Source organism: Callithrix jacchus, chromosome 12, assembly GCF_049354715.1.
Source record: "Callithrix jacchus isolate 240 chromosome 12, calJac240_pri, whole genome shotgun sequence".
Classification (NCBI taxonomy): Eukaryota; Metazoa; Chordata; class Mammalia; order Primates; family Cebidae; genus Callithrix; species Callithrix jacchus.
Window position 1 is genome coordinate 92,604,633 of NC_133513.1, and position 27,782 is coordinate 92,632,414.

The window sequence follows — 27,782 nt, forward strand, 5'->3', positions numbered from 1 at the left end:
TTTACTTGGGACAATGGGGTGCCTGAAAGGGAAGTGAAGAGAGATGGGTAAACTTGGAAGGGAGAGTATAGACCACATGACACTCCTCCAAATTCCTTTAGAGGATAGGGTAGGATGGAGTGTGGAGGGAAGGAGAATTCACAATGGGTAATGAAGCAAAGCAAACAACTGGCACTTAATATGGGACCTGTTGGGCTGACTTTGCTCTGGGCTGGGTATCAAGCACTCTGGAGAAAATTGCAAATGTAATTGTAAGGCAAGCCTTTAAAGAGCAGTTAAAACCCTGTTTTGAAACATAGGTTTATATAATTTGTTTCAACACGTTGAGTTATAGCAAATGAAATAGAGAAGTAGTCTCAGTGCTTTTTAATTTGCCCTGCTGACTGGAAACCGCAGAACTCAGCCCTATGAGCTGTTAACCAGATAAGCATTGCCGGTTTTTGTAAAGAATCATGTTTTACAAATGCTTGAGAGCATATGGATTTATTGAAGGAAGTATCATCCAAACCAGACTGACAAAGAAAGCTTTACAAAGAAAATACAATGAAAAAATGTTGAGATTAAAATGTAGGTCTTTTCTGTTTTATGATGTAGTTATAAAATGTAAATTAGAGGATGTTTCAAAGAACTTTTGAATTATAAATTAATATAGTTCATACACCATGTGAATTAATTACTATTTTAAAAAATAGATAGGAATTATACTTTCACTCAAAAACACCTATTTTATGGAACACTAAAGTTGGAAATTAGATTAGACTTAGAACTCACAGAAGGCAACCGCAAGAAATTTAAATAAATTACTCCAAAACATTTTTCTAGTTCTTTCCATGTCTATTTTGTTCTAGGAACTGAACTGGGTTCTGAAATAATAAAAGTAACTGGTATCTGTATAATTTTTTGCTTAATCCCAACTTTATGCAACTATTCTACTCAATGTGGTTTCTGGGGGTCCAGATAAAATATAACACTTGAAGCAGAGTGGGGATTGAGGGATAGAGAAAAAAAAAACTGAGAACATAGAATTGAAGAAGAAAGGTGAATTAGGAAGTTCAACAAGGTTAGGAGAGTAGTGGAGCAAAAAAAAAAAAAAAACCACAAAAACAAAAACAGTAGTCATGAGAACTGAATATAGAAACTGGACAATGGCCAGATCTTATATGACAATTAGAACTCTGACACACAACCTCAACAGCAACCAGCCCAGAATAATCAGGCCTTGGTCAATGACTGTCAGTTTCCCTGGTTTTTTGCACCCTCCTTTCTTCAACTCAGGACCCACTAAAGACAGCCAAATATGCTACCCAAAATCAATCACATAAGGGACTCTGCTTTTGTTAGTCCACCTCCAGCTTTCCCATGCTAATACCCTAAGTCAGAGCACGCATGAAACCTTCCCTTTTTGTTCACTACTAAGCTTTCCTGGCCAGCTGCTCATGCCTATAATCCCAGCACTTTGGGAGGCTGAGATGGGAGGACTGTTTGAGCCCAGGAGTTCAAGACCAGCCTGGATAATATAGTGGGACTCCATCTCTACAAAGAATAAAAAAAAAAAAAAAAATTAGCCGGGCATCGTGGCATGTGGCTGTAGAGCCCAGGTGGGAGGATCACTTTCCCAGGAGGTCAAGACTGCAGTGAGCCATGATCACACCACTGCACTCCAGCCTGGATGACGACAGAGTGAGACCCTGTACATAAGTAAGTAAATAGTTTTCCTGCTGTCCTGACAGGCTTCGAGTTGGCCAAATGTAAGTGATGGTGACTGACTCCCTTGTCATAGAAAGCTTTGGATAAAAGCATTTGGGTGGTCTTCTTCCCCCTACATTCATTTATTTGTTTATTAATGATATATTAGTTGTGTTTTATCTGCCAGACAGTGTCCAGTATTGGGAATATTGGAAGCAGATTGTCCCTGCCTTCAACGGTATTCTGTCTAGTGGAACAGACAAATACATACGTTTAATTGTAATTCAATGTGCTAAGTGAAACAATAGCCATGTATAAGGAAGGTGTAATAGATCAAGTAGGGCTTTTAGGGGAAGGTGACCCTTAAGTGTGCTAAGGATGAGTAGCAGGTGATTTGGCTACGAGTCAGAGACAGTTGTTCAGGGCAGGTGGAGGGGCAGAATGAGCAAAGCCTGAGGCCAGAAACCACAAGGCACATTGCTGGATCGTGGTAAGGAAGTCGAGTAGCGCGAGAAGATGCGGTAGGGCGGATCGTGGACTGAAATGGATGTGCCACGTTGGAAAGACCTTGGACTTTATGCCGTCCTCCTGGAAATTAGATAACGGCTGGTTTAAGCAAGAAACACACACACATACACACGTGCGCGCGCCGTTGCCTTTGTGTTACTGTAGGGTCCAGGAGGGCAGCCACACAGAAACTCATAGTCGGCATAAGTAGACCTTCAGTGAATGAATGAATGAACGTAAGCACTTTGGTGTAAACGTCATTGTCTTCAATTTATGTTTTTTAAACAGGACAAGACAAGGAGTTCTGGGCATCGGTTGGGAGGTGATAGGAAAGGTTTAAGGTGGGAGAACTGCCCTTCTGGTGGGGAGGGTTATTGGGCACGAAACCTCCAATAGGTTAAGGGCAAGGGATGCGCTTTGGTCGCGAACACCCGGAGACCAGCCCACCGGAGCTACTCTGTCCCGGGAACGGCCGCAGAGAAAGTAACCAGCCGAGAGTTGGCGCTCCCGAGAGAGTAGCGGGCGCAGGACCGCCCAGCACCACTCACCTGTGCGCTTACCGTGAGCCCTGCAGGCGGAGCCTCCGTACGACGCCTTTCCGATTGGGCGCGGCTCGAAATCCCGGGGCGGGCATTAGAGGCCGAGCGCTCTAGGGGATTGGCCACCCTGGCGGACGGACGTGCTGCTGACGGAGCTGGTTCGCCCCCGGCTCGGCTCGTGGCGGGCCAGCCCCTCTTCGTGGGTACTCTGTCAGTCATTGGCTCCCTGCGGTTTCCTTGGGGACGTGGCGCCGCCGCCGGCCCGGGCTCTCCTTCCGGCTGGGCTAGGGGCCGCGGGGAGCAGCTCGGGACTGAGCCCAGCGCTGTCGAAGGAACCGGCGAGCCGCTTGATCCCGTGAGTGTGGGCGCGAGAAGGCTGTGGGACCCCGAGGGACGGGGAGAGGAAGCGGGACCCACACCCCGCCACCTGGGGACGACTAGTTCCTAGAGGACAGAGCTGGCCCACGAGAGCGCCCCGCTCCCAGGATGCCCGGGTAGGGTCCCCTGGGCCTGAGGAACCAGAGCAGACCGAGTGGGAGCCTGGGGAGGAGGTGGGAGCCGTGGAATTCCCGTGGTGGTCTCGTCTCGTGGGCTCAGTCGGACGGAAGCCTGAAATCAAATCTTTCTAGGCTGCAGACGTAGGAGATGCCTGGAACAAGGAGGCCACCTTCTCAGGGCAAAAGAAAAAGGTGACAGGCGTTGAGCCTACTGAAGGGAACCCATGGCTAGGTAAGACTGCACACTTTCCGGTTGGGAGCACAGCAGAGGATGGCAGGCAGGTTGGGGGATCCTGGGAGGCTTCACAAGTGAGGTTTACTCTGGAGCTGTACTTGGACTTTGTACCCTGGTCAACTGGATGCAGAGACGATCAAAGTTGTGTTCTTGTGAGGGCTGATAAAATAATATTTTCCAGCCCACAGTCCAGGGGTGGCAGAGTGAGTCCGCTTGCTCAGCTCTGTGAAGTGCAAGGTTGTAACGTTCTTTAAGATTTGCATCTGAGCGAGGGGAGGTGCCACTTGAGAAGGTTAAACAAAGAGGTTTTTTGTTTTTTGTTTACAATGAACTTTAAAAGCAGACAGACTGAGGTCCTTTTGAATCAATATAGAAAGTGAACTTCACAGATGAATACACTTATGCATATATTAGAATACCCTGAAGCTTTTAAAAAAGATTAATGTGGATCTACTTGTACCAGTAAGGGACAATTATCAAGTACAGTGGGGGAAAGATGCAGAAGAGTAGGTATGGTGGACTACCATTTGTGTAAAACCAAGGGAATGGACACACACACACACACACACACACACACACAGATATAACTGTAGATTTATTGGTGTATATGTATGCTTGTGTATCCGTAGAATATCCTTGGAAAAATACACAGCAACGGCACAGTGCTGTGGCTCATGCCTGTAATCCCAGCACTTTGGGAGGCTGAGGCGGGTGGATCACCTGAGGTCAGGAGTTCGAGTCCAGCCTGGCCAACATGGTGAAACTCCGTCTCTACTAAAAATACAAAAATAGCCGGGCGTGGTGGCAAGTACCTGTAATCCCAGCTACTCGGAAGGCTGAGGAAAGAGAATCACTTGAATGTAGGAGGCAGAGGTTGCAGTGAGCCATGATCACACCACTGCACTCCAGCCTGGGCAACAGAACAAGAATCTGTCTCAAAACAAACAAGCAAACAAAAACACACAGCAACTGGGTAGCAACGGTTGCCTCTAAGAGTGATTGTGGGGTAAGGGCAAGAGTCACTTTTCACTATGCAATACATCCTATTAAACTGTTTGATTGTCTTTTACTATGCACATGTATAATCTGGTAAAACATTTTTAAAATCAGTTAAATAAATTTTCGGACCATCCCGTTTCTTTTTTTTTTTTTTTTTCTGAGACGAAGTTTCGCTCTTGTTACCCAGGCTGGAGTGCAATGGCGCGATCTCGGCTCACCACAACCTCCGCCTCCTGGGTTCAGGCAATTCTCCTGCCTCAGCCTCCTGAGTAGCTGGGATTACAGGCACGTGCCACCATGCCCAGCTAATTTTGTGTATTTTTAGTAGAGACAGGGTTTCACCATGTTGACCAGCGGACCATCCGGTTTCTTACAGCATTCTTTGCTGGGAATATTGTAGTTACTCTGATTCTTCAATGTTATGAGGTTGCCCAGGGAGACAGTGATCTTTTCATTAACATGAGATTAAGTCTTTAAATTGCACTCAAAAGTGCAGTTTGGAAAAAGGGCAGATAAGGCTTTTCTGATTTATATAGTAGAAGCACCATGAACGTCTTCTAAAATTAGAGACTAAAATAACATTTAGACTTCGGTTGGCATGGATTTTTGCCTTTATTAGGGGGCCTTTTATCCAATTTAAAAATGATTTTTAAGCACTCAATTGTAGACATGTTTCAGACTTACTAATGTTTGTCTAATTTCAGGATCAGTTTTTCCTACCTCTGCCCAGCCTCCTGGTACTTCACTGTGCCCACAGTGAGTCCATTTCTCCGTCAGCGGGTGGCATTCCTGGGACTCTTCTTCATATCCTGTCTCCTTTTACTTATGTTAATCATAGACTTTCGACATTGGAGTGCCTCATTACCACGAGATAGGCAATACGAAAGGTGAGTCAGCTTTAGATCACTTTGATCAGCTTTGGCACTGAAGTCATAAATACTTTCATAAACTGTTTAACATACTACTAACTTTGACCCTTTTGGGGGATACTGTACTTTTATTAGTAAAATTACATGCCATTGATTACATAAAGAAGATCTCAAGCCCCATTTTGGCAATGTTCAGTTTTGGTACAGGAATACTTAAACTGCATTTTAACCATGAAAGGCAACTTTCTGTTTTCTTGTTTTGGTGTGCTGAGACTTATTGTGTATATAAATGTTTAGGACTGTAATATACCTTTATGAATTGACCCCTTTATCATTATTAAATGATTATTTTTATCCTTGACGATATACTTTGCTCTGAAATCTAGTCTGGTATTAATATAGCTATTCCAGCTTCCCTTTGATTAACATTAGCATGACAGAGATTTTTTTCTATACTTTTAGTTTTAGCCTATTTGTGTCTTTATATAAGTGGGCTTCTTATAGGCAATGTTTGGTCAAGTCTTGTTTTTTATCCAATCTGACTATCTCTGTGGTTAATTGGAGTGTTCAGGCTATTTACATTTAATCTAATTATTGAGTATGTTTTGTTTTAATCTTGCTATTTGTTTTTTGTTTGTCACATTTCTTCTTCTTTTTCCCCTTTTCCCCTCTTTTCAATTGAGTACAATTTTTATGATTCCATTTTATCTCTCACGTTGGGTTATTAGATACAACTTTTTCTCTTTTTTTCGTGGTTACTTTAGGGTTTATAGTACCATCTTTAATTGTCACACTCTCCTTCAAGTAATATTACCCCTTTTCACATCTAGAACAAGAACCTAAAATCAGTATACTTTCTTTCTTCCCTTCCCTGGGTCTTTGTGCTATTGTCATATATTTTATTTCTACATGTTTTAAGTTCCACAATATATTGTTATTTTTGCATTAGTCAATTATCTTTTGAAGAGGTTTTCAAAATAAGGAAAAAAAGCTTATATATTTAACCATATTGTTGCATGAAAGGGTGATATAAGCAAAGTGACCCTTGAATGCTGAAGGGACCGAGAAACCAGAGGCGCAGGCAAATTGTTCATTGGTATTGATTGATTTATTGAGAGAACTTGCAGACAGGTGTTAGCAGACAGGTGGGTAGCTGCAAAACAGGTGTTACTTCACAGTGTTATTCCTGACACCTGTGGAGACAGGTGTTAGTCCACACTGTTACTCCCGAGACCCAGGGCTTATATACTCCAGGGAGATGGGGTATGCGCCCTGTGCAAGACAATTAAAGACAGCCCTCCAGAACAGGCAAGAATGCTGCATGTGCCATATTCTATCATTTGTGTGCCGACACCAAGTTTGACATGTTCTTACACTAGTAAATAAAGCAGGAATCGAGGCATTCACGAGACTGGGGCTAGTCAGAAGTCAATGTGGTGGGTTAGCATCCAAGATGGAGTCACTTTTGTCTATATTTACCATTTCTGGGCTGCTTCATTCCTTTGTGTAGATCCATATTTCCATCTGGGCCCATATTTCCATATTTGCTTTTACTTCAAGAACATTCTTTAGCATTTCTAGTAGAGCAAGTATGTGGGTGATGAATTCTTTCAACTTTTGTATGACTGAAAAAGTCCTTATTTTGCTTTCCTTTTGAAAGAAATGTTCATTGGGTATAGAACTCTAGGTTGATCATTTTTTCCTTTCATTACTTTAAAGATGATGATTCACTGTCTTTTGGCTTGCTTTCTTTGAGATGTCTCCTGTGTTTTTAATCTTTGTTCTTTTTGTATAGAATGTATCTTTTTCAGCTGGGTGCAGTGGCTCACACCTGTAATCCCAACACTTTGGGAGGCCATGTGGGTGGATCACCTGAGGTGGGGAGTTCGAGACTAGGCTGACCAATATGGAGAAACCCTGTCTATATTAAAAATACAAAATTAGCCAGGCATGGTGGTGTATGCCTGTAATCCCAGCTACTTGGGAGGCTGAGGCAGGAGACTCACTTGAACTCGGGAGGTGGAGGTTGCAGTGAGCCAACATCATGCCATTGTACTCCAGCCTGGGCAACAAGAGTGGAACTCCATCTCAAAAAAAAAAAATAAAAGAATGTTGTATCTTTTCCCTCTGAATACTTTTTTTTTGAGATGGTGTCTCCTTCTGTCGTCCAGGCTTGAATAAGTGGTGGGATCTTGGCTCACTGCAAATTGTGCCTCCTGGGTTCAAGTGATTCTCCTGCCTCAGCCTCCCAAGTAACTCCACACCTGGCTAATTTTTGTATTTTTAGTGAAGACGAGGTTTCCACCATATTGGCCAGGCTGGTCTTGACCTCCTGACCTCGTGATCCACCTGCCTCAGCCTCCCAAAGTGCTGGGATTACAGGTGTGAGCCACTGCGCCCAGCCCTCTCCTCTGAATACTTTTAGAATTTTCTGTTTATCACTAGTTTTAAGCAATTTGACTGTAATGTACTTTGATGTTTTCTACATGATTTTTTTTCCCAATACTGTCTCTCATCTCCCAGGCTGCAGTGCAATGGTGCAATCATAGCCTACTGCAGCCTCAATCACCTGGGCTCAAGCTATCGTCCTGCCTCAGCCTCCTGAGTAAAAGAGACTACAGGCATGTGCCATCATACCTGGCTAATTTTTTTTTTTATTTTTAGTATGGGTGAGGTCTCACTGTGTTGCTCAGGCTGATCGTAAACTGCTGGGCTCAACCTGTCCTCCCGCCTCGGCCTCCCAAAGTGTTGGGATTACAGGCATGAGACACCAAGCCCGGCTTGCATGATTCTTGTGCTTGTGATTTGTTGACTATTGGATCTATATGGCTTTGTAGCGTAATGGCTCAGAGCTCATTGTTACTCCATGAAAGGTTCTGTATATATTGTCAGAAATGACCATTTGTCATTAAACTTCACTCAGGGCAGCCTCCGTGAGTCATTTAGGAGGCAGACGTTTGTTGAAGGTTTGCTGCGTCCATGACACTATGATAGCACTGGAGTACAAAGATGACTAAGCATAGGCCCCGAACTCAAGGAGTTCATGATCTATCTAGGTAGAGAGGCAGACATAAAGGAAAAATTATCTCCCAGTAAGATAATAGTTTATGTACAGTTGTATAGAATCAGGAGTGAAGGATCAGGAATTATATACAAGGTTAAGAATTAGGAACCAAGTTAAAAATCAGAAATTAAAAAGAAGTTCTTGAGCAACCAAATTTGATATCACTAAGTTCATGTGCTAAAAGTGCCTGTACTTTACTGATAAGATAGACTCTCACATAAAGCCTGTTAGCTTTTATTTTATACACTGTTCCAATTTGCATGGTTCTCTCTTGTCTCAGAACACAGTAGATAACAGCAAATTGGAATGGTGGGTGGGGTGTGTTGTGAGATGTGGGCATATTATGACAATAATCAGTTATATCTGACATCTTGACAGTGAAGCAGGAGAGAGCAAATTTAATAAAAATAGACTCAAGTCAAAATTTCTACATTTTTATAGTAGTAAACAGTTCTACATATGTTGTTAAAACTGTTTTATTATATAGTTGAAAAATTTATGTTAAAGATTTTTTTTTTTTTTGAGACAGAGTCTCACTCTGTTGCCCAGGATGGAGTACAGTGGCCTGATCTCAGCTCACTTCAACCTCCACCTTCAGGTTCAAGCAATTCTCAAGCCTTAGCCTCCTGAGTAGCTGGGATTATAGGTGCGCACCACCATGCCTGGCTAATTTTTGTATTTTTAGTAGAAATAGGGTTTCACCATGTTTGTCAAGCTGGTCTTGAACTCCTGGCCTCATGTGATCCATCCACCTCAGCCCCGCCAAGTGCTGGGATTACAGGTGTGAGCCACCACGCCTGGCCATTAATGATAATTTTAAATCAGAGGTTTTCAACCTTTGTGTATCTCAATCACTTGGGGACCTTTAAAAAAATGCAAATAATTGGGACTCTTCCTTTAGGTGAATCTGATAGGCCACCTGGCTTAAGAAAAACTGCTCTAAGATTCAGTTACATTTACTGAAGATATTGTGATGTAAGAGAAAGAGTATTAATTTTAGAGTTGATCAGCCCATTATTTGCTAATTGGGTAATCTTGGGCAGGTTTCTTAATATCCTGGAATTACATTTTATTTATATATAAAGTGAGTAAAAATAGCTGTCTTGTAGTGTAAGAAGAGTAGAGCATCTAGGAATGTCAGGTGCATGGATTGACTAATCAAATGTCAGTCTATTATTATTTGAAATAATCTTTATTTTTCTGTTTTCCAATTCTCTTCTCTGCCCTGAAAATACACACTGAAGATAATGGGCATTATAATCTCTATTTAAAATTTTGCTTTTATTTGGTTTTTGTAGCAGCTGCTACTGCTTAAGTGCTGATGAGCACTACCTAATGATGAAATGATTAAGCAAGTAACTAGGAATCAGTAGAAACAATTACCACTTAGTTTAACAGCTTAAAAAATTTTAAGACAAGTGTTTGTAGTTGTGATTTATTCTATTATATTCATATATAGACATATTTTTTCTATTAAAATATTCCTAATTCACACAGTGAGATTATATCAGTGTTTTGTGGTGTCCCTCTGAAAGTGTATTGGCTTCCAGGAACCCACTTAACACTTGTCTTCATGGGAACAAATTTGGAAACCTTTGATCAGGAAAATGTGCCTAGAGAAACAGTACATTCATTCTTTATTTTATTTAACTTTTTTTTTTTTTTGGTAGAGACACGGTCTCCCTCTGTTGCCCAGGCTGATCATGAATTCCTAGGCTCAAGCAGTCAACCCACCTCAGCCTCTCAAAGTGTTGGGATTACAGGCATAAGCCACTTTGCCAGGCCCATTCATTCTTTTTACTTTATTTATTTATTTATTTTTGAGAATAAGTCTTGCTCTGTTGCCCAGGCTTGGCAGTGGTGTGATCTTGGCTCACCGCAACCTCTGCCTCCTAGGTTCGAGCAATTCTGCTGCTGCAGCCTCCCAAGTAGCTGGGACTACAGGTGTGCAGCACCACGCCCAGCTAATATTTTGTATTTTTAATAGAGACGGGGTTTCACCATATTGGCTAGGCTAGTCTTGAACTCCTGACCTCATAATCTGCCTGCCTGGGCCTCCCAAAGTATTGGGATTATAGATGTGAGCCACCGCACCCAGCTCCATTCATTTTTTTATGGTCTTGATAAATGAGGCATTGCTTTAGTTAGAAATGATAGTCTCTCTTGCACAGTGCATCTTTGTATTTTAGTATGTATGAAAGCAGTTAATGTTTAAAAATATTTTAATTACTTTTGCATTGAAAACAGATATTTCAATTTGAATTTTTTTCTAGCCATTGGTAGAATTTAGCATATCACTTCTCAGGGGATATTAAACAGGACTTTAGAAGCAAACTAAAGACTTATTTTTTTTCTTTATTTTCAACACGTATCCATATTGTTTCTGGAAAGAGAAAGTAGGAGGTTTGCATCAGAACTAGAATTTATTTGATGCAAAAAAAGTAAATTTAGAGAGATGGGGTGTCAGTAAGGATAGAATCCAAAGCTGTGGTTTTTAATTTTAATAAACTTTTTTTTAGAGCCCGTTTAGTTTTACAGTTCATTTCAGCTGTAGGTGTAGAGATTTTCCACATATCCCCTGACCCTACACACACACAGCAGAGCTGTTTTTGAGAATAATACATGTGTTAGATGTGTGTTTTTATCCACTATTTTTTCTAGCATGTGTCACATAAGATATGTTCCAGGCCGGGCGCGGTGGCTCAAGCCTGTAATCCCAGCACTTTGGGAGGCCGAGGCAGGTGGATCAGGAGGTCATGAGATCGAGACCATCCTGGTCAAAATGGTGAAACCCCATCTCTACTAAAAATACAAAAAAATTAGCTGGGCATGGTGGCACATGCCTGTAATCCCAGCTACTCGGGAGGCTGAGGCAGGAGAATTGCCTGAACCCAGGAGGCGGAGGTTGTGGTGAGCCAAGATCGTGCCATTGCACTCCAGCCTGGGTAACAAGAGTTAAACTCCGTCTCAAAAAAAAAAAAAGATATGTTCCAATATTTTCTTCAGACTTAATATGTGTCTATACTATAGTGTGAAATAGGGTAGTCACTACCCACAAGTGGTTAATTAAATTTAAATTAGTTAAGATTAAATGAAACAAAATTAAGTTCCTCACTTGCACTGGGCATGTTTCAAATGCTGAGTGGCCGGCCACATGTGGATATATGGGACAATGCAGATAAAGTATTTTTATCATTTCACAAAGTTCTATTGACATTGCTAAGTGTACCATGTTTGAGGTTCTGCTGTGGATACTGGGTAATTGTTAAAATTTATTAACTTTTTGTATAGTCATGTGTTATATGATGATGGAGATATGTTCTGATAAATGCATCATTAGATGATTTCATCATTGTGTAAACATCGTAGAGTACTTACACAAACCTAGATGGTCCACCTACTACATACCTAGGTTGTATGATGTATATGCTTCTAGCCTACAAACCTATACACATGTTGCTGTACTGAATACTGTAGGCAGCTGTAACACAATGGTAAACATTTGTATGTCTAAACTTATCTGAACATAGAAAAGGTACAATAAATATGGTATAAAAGACAAATTGGGCCTGGTATGGTGGCTCAAGCCTACAATCCCAGTATTTTGGGAGGCCAAAGTGGGCAGATCTCTTGAGCCCAGTAGTTCCAGACCTGCCTAGGTAACATGGTGAACCTCATCGCTACAGAAAATTTTAAAATGAGCTGGGTGTGATGGTGTATGCTGTAGCCCCAGCTACTTGGGTGGTGGAGTCGGGAGAATCACTTCAGTCCAGGAGGTCAAAGCTACAGTGAGCCATGATTGCTCTGTTGTACTCCAGCCTGGGCAACAGAGCAAGACTCTGTCTCAAAAAAAGAAAAGAAAAATTGTATACCTGTATAGGGCGGCACTTACCATGAATGGAGCTCATAGAACTGGAAGTTTCTCAGAGTGAGTGGTGAGTGTGAAGGCCTAGGTCATTACCGTAGACTTTATAAACACTATATGTTTAGGCTACACTAAATTTATTTAAAAATTATTAAAATTTTCCTTTTTTCAATAATAAATTAACCTTAACTTACTGTAACTTTTCCACTTTCTAAGCTTTTAAATATTTAAAACCTATTTGACTGTTTTGGACTAACACAACTTAAAATACAAACACATCGTACAGCTGTAGGAAAATATTTTCCGTATATTCTTATTCTATATGCTTTTTTCCATACATATTTTATTGCACTTTAGGTTCTGGGGTACATGTGCAAAACATGAAGGATTGTTGCATAGGTACACACATGGCAATGTGGTTTGCTGCCCCCATCCCCTCGTCACCTACATCTGGCATTTCTCCCCATGTTATCCCTCCCCAACCTCCCTACCCCCCGCTGACCCTCCCCTATGCCCCCCTAACAGACCCCAGTGTGATACTCCCCTCCCTGTGTCCTTGTGTTCTCATTGTTCAACACCCGCCTGTGAGTGAGAACATGCAGTGTTTGATTTTCTGTTCTTGTGTCAGTTTGCTGAGAATGATGGTTTCCAGGTTCATCTATGTCCCTACAAAGGACATAACCCCATTGTTTTTTATGGCTGCATAGTATTCCATGGTGTATATGTGCCACATTTTCCCTGTCCGGTCTATCATTGATGGGCATTTGGGTTGGTTCCAAGTCTTTGCTATTGTAAACAGTGCTGCAATGAACATTCACGTGCATGTGTCCTTATAATAGAACGATTTATAATCCTTTGGATATATACCCAGTAATGGGATTGCTGGGTCAAATGGAATTTCTATTTCTAGGTCCTTGAGGAATCGCCACACTGTCTTTCACAATGGTTGAACTAATTTACACTCCCACCAGTGGTGTAAAAGTGTTCCTATTTCTCTACATCGTTTCTAGCATCTGTTGTCTCTGGATTTTTTAATGATCGCCATTCTAACTGACCTGAGATGGTATCTCAATGTAGTTTTGATTTGCGTTTCTCTAATGACTAGTGATGATGAGCATTTTTTCATATGTTTGTTGGCCTCTTATATGTCTTCTTTTGAAAAGTATCTCTTCATGTCCTTCACCCACTTGAATGGGTTTGTTTTTTTCTTGTAAATCTGTTTTAGTACTTTGTAGATTCTGGATATTAGCCCTTTGTTAGATGGGTAGATTGCAAAAATTTTTTCCCATTCTGTTGGTTGCCAGTTCACACTAATGATTGTTTCTTTTGCTGTGTAGAAGCTGTGGAGTTTAATTAGATCCCATTTGTCTATTTTGGCTTTTGTTGCCAATGCTTTTGGTGTTTTAGTCGTGAAGTCCTTGCCTACGCCTATATCCTGAATGGTTTTGCCTAGGTTTTCTTCTAGGGTTTTTATAGTGTTAGGTCTTATGTTTAAGTCTTTAATCCATCTGGAGTTAATTTTAGTGTAAGGTGTCAGGAAGGGGTCCAGTTTCTGCTTTCTGCACATGGCTAGCCAGTTTTCCCAACACCATGTATTAAACAGGGAATCCTTTCCCCATTGCTTGTTTTTGTCAGGTTTGTCAAAGATCAGATGCTTGTAGATGTGTGGCGTTGCCTCCGTTGCCTCTGTTCTGTTCCATTGGTCTATATCTCTGTTTTGGCACCAGTACCATGCTGTTTTGATTACTGTAGCCTTGTAGTATTGCTTGAAGTCAGGTAGAGTGATGCCTCCAGCTTTGTTCTTTTTGGTTATAATTGACTTGACTATGCGGACTCTTTTTGTTCCATATGAAGTTTAAGGTGTTTTTTTCCAGATCTGTGAGGAAGGTCATTGGTTGCTGGATGGGGATAGCATTGAATCTATAAATTACTTTGGGCAGTATGGCCATTTTCATGATACTGATTTTTTCTAACTATGAGCATGGAATGTTTCTCCATCTGATTGTATAGGAATATTATCTCACAATCTTATGTGATCACTGTTGTGCATGTGGTTTGCTGCTGACTGAAACATCATTATGCAGTGCATGACTGTGTAAGAGGAACTTCTGGCATGTATACTTAGTGTGCAAGATACTATGGTAAATGGTTCTTTCATGTTTTATTTAATACCTTTCCTTTTTCACATTTGTGTTTAATGTTGTTCACTTTTTGGTAACCTCACTATTATCTTCATTAGTGGGTAAAATTTTGTTTGGTTGAACTATTATCTGAAGAATGTCTTTTGTAGCTATTGAAAGGTGGTGCTTTCATTTTCCTCTACCTTCTGGAAATAACTGAATGAGAGTTTCTATGTCAGCAATTGGCACGGTACTGGCCTTCCATAGGTGTTTCAATTCCGTTTAAATAAAGCAAGTCAAAGAGAGGCATTACTTTTAGTTAGAATGCTCTTCTTATGTGTAATAGAACAGAGATTTTTGATGGTGAAATTTAAAGCATTTATTCACATTTATTTTATTTTTATTTTTTAGACAGGGTCTCACTCTATTTTCCAGGCTGGAGCATAGTGGTGTGATCATGTCACTGCAGCCTTGGACTCCTGGGCTCAAGATATCCTCCTGCCTCAGCCTTCCTAGTATCAGGGATTACAGGTGTATGCCACTGTGCCTGACTAAATTTTTTTTATTATTAGTTTTAGAGACAGGGGTCTCACTAGGTTGCCTAGGCTGGCCTTGAATACCTGACCTCAAGCAGTCCTTCCAATTTGGTCTACCAAAGTGCTGGGATTACAGGCATGAGCCACTGTGTCTGTCCCACATTTATTCAGTTACTTGATTTTTTTTTTTTTTTTGAAACAGGGTCTCACTTTGTCACCCAAGTTGGAGCGCGGTGGTGCAATCATAGCTCACTGCAGCCTCAACCTCCCAGGCTTAAGCAATCCTCTCACCTCAATCCCCCAAGCAGCTGAAATCAAAGGCACATGCCACCACACCCAATTAATTTTTATATTCTTTGTAAAGATGGGGTTTTGTCATATTGCTCAGGCAGGTCTTAAATTCCTGAGTTCAAGCAAGCCACCCACTTTGGCCTCCCAAAGTGCTGGCTCACAGGTGTAAGCCACTACTCTCAGCCCATTTATTTGGTCTTAATGGTGTTTGTAGTGTTTTGAGCAGGACTTTAGATTATAGATGTTCCTGACTGCTCTGATTAATCCTGTTAGGAGGTAAGCAGTAACCTTACAAAATGCTTTTCTGGGAATGTACTACTATCATCAGTCATGCACAGCTACTTAACTGTAGTGTCATTATATTTGGTTCTGAGCTTTGAACAGAGTTGAAGAGTATGATGACATTCAGCAAAGAATTAATAGCCCCATACTTATGGGGCTACTTCAATTGACTTTTTTCCCATCGCTGAGCTCTGTTTGAACTTTAAAGTGGTATAATTAGTTTTGATTTTGTAAGCTAGGTAATGGTTTTCTCAGTTGCAGCTCTAATGGTGTTAATGCTTTTAGGATAATGGCAGTGAAAAGCCATTGTCTTCCAGTTCTACCTTGGGTGATGTATTTGTGGGTAACTTTCTTTTCATTGACTCAGCAGTGACTAGAAGGAAATCATGTTTCTCAAACAGAGGGGGTGTGTGTATGTGCGATGGTGAATCAAACCTCTTTCCCAAAGCTTTTCAGACTTTTCTCTTGGGCTTTTGGTCCTCTTTAGAGATTGGCTAGCGTGGCATCAGCAAAACAGGATGGTCCAGCAATGTAAGTAATTGACCATGATGGCTAAAGTCAGGACTACAAATTATATATGACAAAAAAGAAACTATATATGAAAAAAATGCAGAGAAGGTCTGGTGATCCATTCATGTTAGGAGCCTAGATAGAGGAACGCTCTAGGTGGTTGAAAGTTTAAGAAGGCTGATTAGGTCATAAGAGGTCAGAGTTCCAGAAAAAGGTAATATGGTTATTGCCCAGAGGGAAAAACTGTTCTTCAATTATTTGTTTGTATGCAAAATAAGAAATAAGGAGACTTTATACTGCACAAATGCTATTTAGGCTTACCTTCCTCTCTAGTCATCTAACATCAGCTGACATTTTAGCCATCTTTCAAAGCATGAAGACTTCTAAAGATAAGTTTAGTTGCACCAAAACCGGAGCTGTAAAGTTGCTTATTTTGGTAGGAATCAGAGAGGATAACAAGGTACTTTGCTTGGAAAGCAATTAAAACTTTGTAAGAAAGAGACCAGTTAATTTTGGGTACAACTGTACAAAGACATGAAGGAGTTAACAGACCAACAGCTCCATTTTGTGAGTTCTAGGATCAAACCAGTCAATATTGTTTGATACATGTTTTGGGCAGAGAAATATGAGAAGCACCGTGACAATATCAAGGTACTACAGGAAACATACTTGTTCTTGAGAAACTTATAGTCTCAACGGAGAGGTACAGCAAGGAAATAGGAAAGAAATCTTAGGGGCTCATACTGAAATATAAACAAACTGCTTAAAGGAAATATTGACATCCACATTTTAGAACAGAAGGAAAAGAAATCATTTCAAATCATTGTGGATACTACCAGAGTCAGCAATGTTGAGTAGAGGCTTCTGAAGAACTGAGAAGCCATGTCCAAGGAGCCGGGAGAGGGGAAGGAGTAGGCAGAGAAGCAGGTGGATGTTAAAGAGGGAAGGAAGGTTATATTAGAGCAGTGGTTCTCAGAGTGTTTAGTAGCCCTTCGGGAGTCTGTGAGGGTGAAACTATTTTTAAAATACTAAGATGTTATTTTGACTTTTAAAACTATGGTTCAAAATGTATAAAATTTACCATTTTTAGTTGTACAGTCATTAGTATTAAGTATATTTACATTGTTGTAAAATAAATCTCCAGAATTTTTTCTTCTTGCAGATCATAACTCCACCCATTAACCAACTCTCCTTTCTCTCTTTCGAGCCAGCTGCTGGTAATTACCATTAAATTTTCTCTTTCTACTTTAGATACCTCATATAGGTGGAATCATATACAGTACTTGTCTTTTTGTGCCTGGCTTATTTACTTAGCATCATATCCTGAAGATTCATCTGTGTTGTAACATATGACAGGATTTCCTCCTTTTTAAGGTGGACTAATATTTCATTGTATGTATATACCACATTGTGGATCCATTCATCTATTGATGGACATTTGGGTTGCTTCCATCTCTTGACTGTTGTGTTATTTGCCTTTTTCACTGAGTTGATTGGTATTTGCTTTGGTGGTGCAAAAGCAATGGCAGGTAAAACTGCTAATAATGCTTCAGCACAAATTACACAAATGTAATCAGCATCACATTGTACTAGTAGTTACTATATTCTTCATTGTCACACAATTGCATTGGAAGAAAATATTCAGTTCCACTTATGAATATCTTTTTAATATTCTAAGTGATGAAGGGGGAAATAGGCATTAAGCACTTCTGCTGTATACTGAAGTTGTCTAGAGTAAAAACACTTGGGCAGTTTTTTGAGTTATGAGGTAAACCCAGCTGCTTTTATTGTGGAACACTATTTTACTTAAAAGAATGACTGCCAGAAAAGCTATGGTTTCAGACTTGGGTATTTTATAGACATTTCCTTGAATATGAATGAAGTAAATCTGTTACTTCATGAAAAATAGTTTTCAATATTTATTGCCAATGTTAAAATTTGAACTTCCAAGTGAAAATTAGTATTTTGGAAAACTGTATCTGCTGTTGTGAATTGGATAGCTTCCCAATACTTAAAAGACTTTTTGAGTAAGATTGGCGGTGATATTAATGAATATGGGGTTTTTTTTAAAGTATTGTAGAATGAAATGTGTCAATGTTAGGAATATTTGCATAACTCAGTGAACCAATATTTTCCAATATATGATGTTATGAAATCATGCTTGGATAAAAGCCATTCAAAGTACATGGTAAACCTATGGATTTTAATAGAGTATGAAAAGTTTTTAGATAGGGTTTTAGATTCTAATTGCAACTAATCTTGAAGAAACCATACTTGTTGAGTTTTAGTATACTATCAAAGAAGAATATTTGTAATCTGAAAGGGCTGTTTAATAATCCTCCTGTTTCCAACAGTATGTCTGTGTGAGGCTGAATTTTCACACAAATGCTTCAACCAAAACAACATGATTGTAACAGATTGGATACGGAAGTAAATCCAAGAATCTAGGGTCTTCTTTTAGTTTGCCTACTGAAGATATTTGCAAAATTATAAAACAATGCCACTCTTCTATTTTTTTGTTTTAGAAGATATGTGTATTTTCATAAAAATTATTAATATGTAATGATTTTGTTTTCTTTAAATGCAATGATAAATATTTAACATTTTTATGTTTTATTTTCTAATATAGTAATTATAGATAGATATAACCTATGTCTACGAAAGCTCTCTGGGGCTTAATAAGTTTTAAGATTGTAAAGGAGTCTTAAGGCCCCCAAATTTGAGAACAAGTGCACTAGAGAAAAGTTATTTATTATGCAGAAGGGGATGGGATCCAGAATCTTGCAAGAGACAAGCAGAGTGGGTGGTTTTCAGAGAGGGAGAGCAGGAAGATTTTGTGAAGCATATGAAATAGAAAGATTGCTATGATGGGAAATGAAAAGTCACTTTGGAATGGGGGTGGATTATCTTGCCTGTTTCTTTTTTATCTGTGACCTCTTGTGAGGTCAGTATTTGCAGGAGTTCTGTGACTTGAACCCAGACTTTTGCCCAGCTCTCAGGTGATATAAATGAGCTGTTACTAGTTGATTGGTGGATTCTAGCCCAGTTCAGCCCAGTGATTTGATTAGAATGGGAAAGTATGTGGTGAAATGGAATCTTTAGGATTAGAAACTTTCTGTTATATAACAGATTTTTACCATCTGCTTCATTTCCCTTAACTGACTACCATTTCAGATCCAGGAAAAAAGTTCTCTGAGAGAGAGTACCCCTACTCTGAGTAATAATTTACAACATTATATTGAGGCTCAATTCTGTGTTCTTCTCTTTTTTAAAAAAAAAAAAAATGCATTTTGCATTGTAGTATAGGAAAGCTACTCTACTTTTTGATTTCAGAATTATTTCTACATGTTCTTTTCATCAAGTTTGCTTTTTTGCCCAGATAAGGAACTGTGTTGTCTGTATAAAAATGTGAAATCACCAGTAAACACTGGCTAAATTGGTTTCAGGAGTGTGATGTGTGGTTTATTGTTCTGATTGGAGGTGGGTTTACTAATGATACCTATACCTTAAAGCCCCTCACTTAAATGGGCTTTTTTTTTTTCTCTTTGTAATGCTGAATCTTGTTTTTAAAAGAAGGCTTTCCAAATTCTGTTCGCTTCAGACATCACAAAAACTGGTTCTGAGGGGTTCTGAGTAAGAGCCTTGGAGATCTAGGAGTTGGCTTTAAAAACAATGTTGGATGTGCGGGGCAGATATCTTTTAAAGAAGGGAATTCAGCTATAGTGCTTGAAAAGATCACAGCTTTACTCTCAGGGGATTTATTTAGATAATGATTAGCTCAGTCTATAGTAACCACAAAATTTTAAAGCATTTAATAGACAAGATGTTAATGCCTACCATGCAGTATGCATTCTTAGCCCCAGTAAAGAGCTTTTCTTTTCTGGATAATAAACTAAAAGTCCTTCTCACTGGGCTCTGCTTCAAGTGAAGCCTGTGTAGAGAATTTAGTAATGTTTCTATTTTTCAGACCCTTGATTATGAGGGAATTTTAATATTAAAGCCTCAGTGCTCAGAAGGTTTTTTTTTTTTTTTTTTTTTTTTTTTGAGATGGAGAGATGGATTCTTGCTCTGTCACCCAGGCTAGATTGCTATGGCACAATCTTGGCTCACTGCAGCCTCTGCCTCCTGGGTTCAAGTGATTCTCCTGCTTCTTATTCCCAAGGAGCTGGGATTACAGGTTTCTGCCACCATGCCAGGCTAATTTTTGTATTTTTAGTAGAGATGGTGTTTCACCATGTTACCCAGGCTGATCTCAAACTCCTGACCTCAAAAATCTGCCCACCTTGACCTCCCAAAGTGCTGGGATTACAGGCGTGAGCCACTGCACATAGTCAAATGCTCAGAAGTATTTTAATCAACTCTTAGTCTTTTTCATTTTCTGAACTTTTAAGCCTTTTTCCTCAGAGAGTGTTCTACCATTTGCTTTCCCAATAAGTATTCTGTTAACAGCAGCAGCAGCACAGTTCTGCTACATGTATGATCTCTGTGAGGGTAGTTACCCTTCACCCTCCTTATTTTACGAATGAGGAAACAGTCTGAGAGAAGTTTATTAAGTTGCCTAAGGTCACACAGCATAGAAAGCAATAGAGCTGAGATTCAAACCTTGATGTGTTTGATGGAACACCTTTACTTGTTTTATCTTCCTGATGTCAGCCAGCCAGATATCTTGGAATGAGAATCTGAAAAAGTCCCAACATGAAATACTAATGTCCTAGGACAAAGAAGCATTTTTTTAAAAGTATAGTTTATTTTTTAAAATTGATGGTAGGTACACAGGCATTTGTTTTATTGTTATTCTTTATACCCTATACATATTTTATGAACATTCTTTTTATATTTATAAAATATTTTAAAAGATTATAGAAAAGAATAATTATTGTTTTTATGAAGTACATTTTTAGTTACTATAATTCTAGCAATATAGATACAAAATAAAAAGCAGAAAAGCAAAACCAAAAAGCCCAATCAAAAATATCACCACCCAGGCCAGGAGCAGTGGCTCATGCCTGTAATCCCAGCACTTTGGGAGACTGAGGCAGGAGAATCGCTTGAATTTGGGTGGCAGAGGTTGCAGTGAGCTGAGATCACACCACTGTGTTCCAGCCTGGATGACAGGGTAAGACTCTGTCTCAAAAAAAAAAAAAAAAAAAAAAAAAAATCACTACCCAGAAACACATTCAGTGAGAAATCATTCTATCATTCCACAATATTCTGGATGCAGCTATACAGAAAGGAAAGATAGAAAAGAAGTGATTAAGATTGTCTCAGTTATCTAGTGGGCATAACAAGCTACCCCAAAACTTTGTGGCATATAACAAAAACCAGTTATTTATTCAGGCCTACAAGCTCTAGTGCTTGAAGAAAGATTGCTGCCTCAGCCAGTTTCAGAGCTGCCCCCATACTTGGGGACATCTTTCAGTCATCTAATTTCAGTGGCCTCTAGACAAGCGAACCAGCTGTTTCAGGCACTAAAACATATCAGTAAATATGTCAGTATTACTTCATTCATTAGTTAGGACTGGTAGTCTCATGTGCTTGGCACATGTAGGCACTTAATGAAGATTCATGAACAGATGAAGTAAGTGAGGGTGCCTTTCAAGGACCTGACTGCTTAGCACTGATTTCTCTTTTGGCCTAACTTAGGTATTTGGCTCGAGTAGGGGAGCTTGAAGCTACTGACACTGAAGACCCAAATCTGAATTATGGACTCGTTGTTGACTGTGGCAGCAGTGGTTCCCGGATTTTTGTTTATTTCTGGCCAAGACATAATGGGAACCCCCATGACTTGCTGGACATCAAACAGATGAGAGACCGCAACAGCCAACCAGTGGTTAAAAAAATCAAGCCAGGTACTAATTAGAATATATTTTGTTGTCAATCTCTTTTAAGGCATGAAAGAGGAAAGAGAAAAAGGAGAAAGCAAGCTACCCTTTTTTTCTTGAGAGTCTGGGTAATGGGAGGGATATTTCATTCATTGTCACCCCCTACCTCTCAAATAAATGTTTAGGACCTTAAGGAGACCCTAATAGGGTATCAGTTTCCTGAGTCTTATGTAATCTGCTTTTTAAAGAAAGTTTTCTTTTTGTTTTTTTTTTTTGTTTAAACTCAAGGAATCTCTGCAATGGCAGACACTCCAGAACATGCCAGTGATTACCTTCGTCCTCTGCTGAGCTTTGCTGCTGCTCATGTGCCTGTGAAGAAGCACAAGGAGACCCCCCTTTATATCCTCTGCACAGCAGGCATGAGGCTTCTCCCTGAGAGGTGAGATGCAGGGTGCAGGGAACATAGGAAAACGGTGGCACAAGAGATGAAAGGCCAGTTTCCTGCACTGTCCTCTGTGGTTCCCTGGTCTATACCCCTATGCCAATTATGACACAATCTGTCATTCCCAACTTCATGTCATTTGCTGCTTTGGGATCAGTATCTATCTGAGGTGAGTATAACAACAAACAACAAAAACCTCAGCTATATATGTAGGACTTCACTGCTTACATCAGATATGCAGACAACATAACATGTAACAGCAATGCTTCTTTCAGTGGACTTTTTTTTTTTTACAGTTACTGGTTTACTGTCAAGAATAAGACTATTTATATAGCCATTTATCAACACAAGAGGCTTTTTTTTTTTTTTGAGCCAGAGTGTCACTTTGTCACCCAGGCTGAAGTGCAGTGGTGTGATCTCAGCTCACTACAACCTCCACCTCTTGGATTCAAGCAGTTCTCCTGCCTCAGCCTCCCAAGTAACTGGGATTACAAGTGTCTACCACTGTGCCTGACTAATTTTTTGTATTACTAGAGATGGAGTTTCATCATGTTGGCCAGGCTGATTCAGAACTTCCGACCTCAAGTGATCCACCTGCCTTGGCCTCTCAAAGTGCAGGGATTACAAGTGTGAGCCCCTGCACCCAGCTAACATGAGAGGTTTTTTAGTTCCTTATTACCTCATACATTTTGGTCTTTAAAAATTTTTTTTGTTTTGTTTTTACTTATTTTTAAAACCACACTTTAAATATTGTTAACTGCAACTTTACCTCATTAAAGGAAATTTTTTAAATGAACAAAACCAAACAATACGACTTAACAACCCTGCTACCCCATCAAAACTGCTTCACGTTATTGTATTCCCTTCTCTCTGTTCACATATATGTAATGTTCACAAAGTTGAAATCATACTGGGCATGCAGTTAAGAATTTTTACTTGACATAGGTGATATTGTTCAAAAATTTTAGAAACCATGGGAAGAGTATAGATGGCACAAGAGCAGGTGCCACAGCATAAAGCCTATGAAAGGCCAAGGAAAGGGGAGGGAGGCCAGAGAAAAAGCTGACTTGGAGGTTAAAAAGGCAGAATTGACCATCTGAGCTGGGCAGAGGAACCTGCTTGGTAGTTTGGCTCCCGTTAGTGTGTTTTGAGCAAGAGACTGTTGCCTCCCCTCCTGGCACTGTTCAGCATTACACCTGTCAAAGAAGTTTCCATCCAAACAAAACCCACTGTGGAGCTCCACCTTATTTGTCTAAGATGTTGTCCTTGTGGAAACTCTGAATACTAGTATTTATTGCATTTTAAGAACTTTTAAAGAAATTTGCCTTTTTTCTGTCTTTCAACTTGATTTCTGGTCACCTCTCTAAATAATGCATACATCTGTTCTGGGCTTATAAAATCATTGCTGCCTCAAGTCCAAGCTAGTTGTTGGCATAAATGTGACTATCAGTATAAGAACCTATTTTGTATGATTAATGCTTTGCTAATTTATTAGCATTTGTAAGCAGATTCAAAATAGGGTTGAATCAGTTAGACTATATTTTGAATTTATTAGCATTTGGTTTTATTTCTTTGCCAAAGGCCTGGACTAACAGACTTTTTTCTACTTCCCTTTTATTTTGTAGTTAAAAAAAAAAAAATCCCTTGAAAAATTATAGGATAATACAAGGTGGTGTTTAATAAAATAATAATTTTTATTTTAGGAAATTGCACATGTGTATAAAAGTAAAGAGAACAGGCAGTGAATCCCCATTTACCCACCACTCAGCTTTAACAATTATCAACATTTTGCCATTATAAAAGCATTTTAAATAAAGAAATTATATTGAATTTTAGAAAATGAAAGTTTTATCCTGTCCCTATGTATACATGAATGATTTGAGTTTTTTTTTTAAATTTTTTATTGGATTTTAGGTTTTGGGGTACATGAGCAGAGCATGTAAGACAGTTGCTTAGGAACACACATGGCAGTGTGCTTTTCTTTCCTTCTCCCCTTCACCCACATTTGGCATTTCTCCCCAGGCCATCCCTCCCCACCTCCCCCTCCCACTGGCCCTCCCCTTTTCCCCCCAATAGACCCCAGTGTTTAGTACTCCCCTTTCTGTGTCCATGTGTTCTCATTTTTCATCACCCACCTATGAGTGAGAATATGCGGTGTTTCATTTTCTGTTCTTGTGTCACTTTGCTGAGGTTGACGTTCTCCAGATTCATCCATGTCCCTGTTTGCGGATTCAACGAGAGCTCCCTTGAGTTTTTTTTTAACATAAATGGAATCACATTATACTGTTTTGTAAAATATATTGGACATCTTTTCTTTTCACGTCTATATATGTAGATATAAATTGACTTCATTTCCTTTAACATCTGTATAGTATTACATTGCATGGCTGTGCCTTAAGTTATTCAATCAATCACTATGGTATGGTATTTCCAGTTTTTTATTGTTATAAATAATTTTTATTGTTACAAATAATGCTGCAGTATTTCTCTTCTTTATTTTCTTGTCTGGCGATTTTCTTGGAATTAATTTCTAAAAATCTAACAGCTGGATCAAAGGTCAAATACATTGAAAATTTTTGAAACACAGTCCTGGATTGCCCTTTCGAAAGGTTGTACTAGTAATTTATGTATTTGTTTGATGGAGATGGAGTCTCCCTCTATCGCCCAGGCTGGATGGAGTACAGTGGCATGATCTCGACTTACTGCAACCTCCGCTTTCTGGGTTCAAGCGATTCTCCTGCCTCAGCCTTCTAAGTAACTGGGATTACAGGCACCCACCACCATGCCTGGCTAATTTTTGTATTTTTGGTAGAGACAGGGTTTCACCATGTTGACCAGGCTGGTCTCAAACTCCTGACCTCGGGTAATCCACCTGCCTTGGCCTCCCAAAGTGATGGGATTACAGGCATGAGCCACTGCACCCAGCCTGTACTAGTAATTTACATAACTAACATCAACGTAAGTTGGTGCCCATTCTTCCACATAATTGCCAAAACCAGCAAACCCTTTCTTTGAGGAGTTTAGAAGCATATCCAATACAGAGAGAAGAATACCCCTTCTTGGTCCTCATGTGAAATTCTTATTGCAAGAATTTAATATGTGTAACAACAAACTTCTTAAGAAACTGTTCTTGACATTATATTGGAAGATTATTACTTCAAATATAGATCTTCACTTTGAATTGCTAACAACATTCTTCAAGTCATACTGACAATTGTCTGAGCCAGTAGAATATTTTTGTAATGAATAATTTTTAAAATCCAAGATAATTTGTTTTATTTTAACTAACATTTTCTCTAGATTCATATTATTACTTCTAGCTGTGTTTCTTTGCTTTCCTTTGCTTCCTAATATTGATGACATACTTAAAATGTTAGAGGAAAGATAACCCTATAGATGTGAAATTTCATATGTTTTCCCCAAATGGGAAATGTTATGTCCTCTGTATTTTGATCCTGACCTGGGCTTTTCAAATGGTAAGATTTTTACAACGAAAAAAATCAGCCCTTGAAATATGGAAAGGGAGATTAAAAAGTTAATTGTGGCTAGGCACAGTGGCTCACGTCTGTAATCCCAGTACTTTGGGAGGCTGAGGTGGGTGGATCACCTGAGGTCAGGAGTTTGAGACCAGCCTGACCAACATGGTGAAACCCTGTCTCTACTAAAAATACAAAATTAGCCAGGCATGTGTGGTGGTGCACACCTGTAATCCCAGCTACTTGGGAGGCTGAAGCAGGAGAATCGCTTGAACCCAGGAGGCAGAGGTTGCAGTGAGCTGAGATCATGTCATTGCACTCCAGTCTGTGCAGCAAGAACCAAACTCCATCTCAAAAAAATAAGTAAATTATTAGCTTATGTAAGGATTATATTAAAACTTGTGGAACCAACAGTACATCTTGTGTGGTAATGTGAAGCCTTGTTTCTGTGTTGTGTAAGATTTGAGGATGAAATTGTGTTCCTGCCAGGCGCAGTGGCTCACACCTGTAATCCCAGCACTTTGGGGGGCTGAGGCGGGTGGATCACAAGGTCAACAGATCAAGACCATCCTGGTCAACATGGTGAAACCCCGTCTCTGTTAAAAATACAAAAAATTAGCTGGGCATGGTGGCACGTGCCTGTAATCCCAGCTACTCAAGAGGCTGAGGCAGGAGAATTGCCTGAACCCAGGAGGCGGAGGTTGCAGTGAGCCGAGATCATGCCATTGCACTCCAGCCTGGGTAACAAGAGCGAAACTCCGTTTCAAAAAAAAAAAAACCATAGTCTCATCTTTTAACACTCCTTTAATAATAACATCATATAAGGAGAAAGCATTACTATTACCATGTTGCCTTTTAAGTAGGAGGCTATACCTGCAGGCAGTTTAAACTTTTAAAAATCAAAGGCAGTACCAAATAGAAGCAGGGCTAGACAAGTAGATGAGGTAGTTGAACAGTGAGATCATGACAAGGCTAAGTAGAAGGGCAAGTTGAGGCAGTTTATGAAAAGAGAGTTTAGTGACTAACTTTGGGATTTTCTGTTCTTTCTTGCAGAAAGCAGTTGGCTATCTTGGCTGACCTAGTGAAAGATTTACCACTGGAGTTTGACTTCCTCTTTTCACAGTCTCAGGCAGAAGTGATCTCTGGGAAGCAGGAAGGTACTGGGTCTTGACGGGTGCAGTTGGTTCACCCTTAAGCCAACCATGGCATAGCCTCTCTAATGGGTGTTTAGAATTACTCTATATATCTGATTTTAATTTTTCTGCCAATAATTTTCTTGATTCTGCCACATAGTTGTTTTAATTATTTGCATATTTTGCACCAGTATCTGTTTTAGAAATCTGCTTCTGGAAGTCAAAAATGTATGTCTCTTTTGAACTTAGTGCTAAGCACTATGTTTGTAAGAATGCATTAGCATTTAATGATTTCACCTGGATATTTGGTTAACTATACTTTTGAAAACATACAGTTCTAGAAGTTGTACTGAGTTTTTGTCAAAGTCATATGTAAGGTAAATTATTAAAATAAGGAGAAACTTTAATTTCAGGAGATGATCAGAATGAGTTACTTTTCTTTTGTTACGGTCTCTGCCTTTATTACAGTTACTGTGCAGTACTGATAATTCCCTGAAATCTCACACTATTGGGTTTGTACTTTTAGAGTGACTATGTGTTCTCACACAGCCAAATGTGGCCAGTTTGATGAATTATATTTCCATTTCTTATAAAAGAGAAGGAGATCTTATATGTCTTCTAATTGCAGACATATACATGAGAAAAGATTTACCTTTTAAAATTTCAGTATTGGATTTTTAGTCTTAAAATTTCTATTTCGATCTTAATTTTCTGTTTCTTTTCTTTTGGGTTTCTTTGCTGAGACCTTCTGTCTTTCCATTTGTAAGACTGCTCAAATTTCTTGGTTATATGGCTGCTCTAATATCTTTGATAATTCTAATTATGTGTGTCATCTCAGAGTTGGCATCTTTTGATTGTCTTTTATGAGTTGAGATTCTTCTGGTTCTTTGTATGCTAAGTATTTTTATA

General features: G+C 39.5%; 1 protein-coding gene across 9 annotated transcripts in view; it reads left to right on the forward strand.

Moving 5' to 3' along the window:
- The first annotated feature begins 2,971 nt into the window (after window positions 1-2,971).
- ENTPD7 (ectonucleoside triphosphate diphosphohydrolase 7) overlaps window positions 2,972-27,782 on the forward strand; it is a 59,944-nt gene continuing 35,133 nt past the window's right edge. For 7 of the 9 annotated variants that reach the window (XR_013525058.1, XR_008475633.2, XR_013525057.1 and 4 more), the window contains exons 1-6: window positions 2,972-3,087; window positions 3,362-3,461; window positions 5,168-5,350; window positions 21,644-21,849; window positions 22,111-22,261; window positions 26,794-26,897. Coding sequence is in view for 6 of the 9 variants with exons in the window: in XM_078346248.1 (XP_078202374.1) it covers window positions 3,454-3,461; window positions 5,168-5,350; window positions 21,644-21,849; window positions 22,111-22,261; window positions 26,794-26,897 (652 nt within the window). In the remaining 3 variants the exon portion in view is untranslated. Of the gene's footprint in view, window positions 3,227-3,361; window positions 3,462-5,167; window positions 5,351-21,643; window positions 21,850-22,110; window positions 22,262-26,793; window positions 26,898-27,782 lie in introns of all 9 variants that reach the window. The other 2 variants (XM_054243232.2, XM_078346246.1) reach the window with 1 other exon arrangement.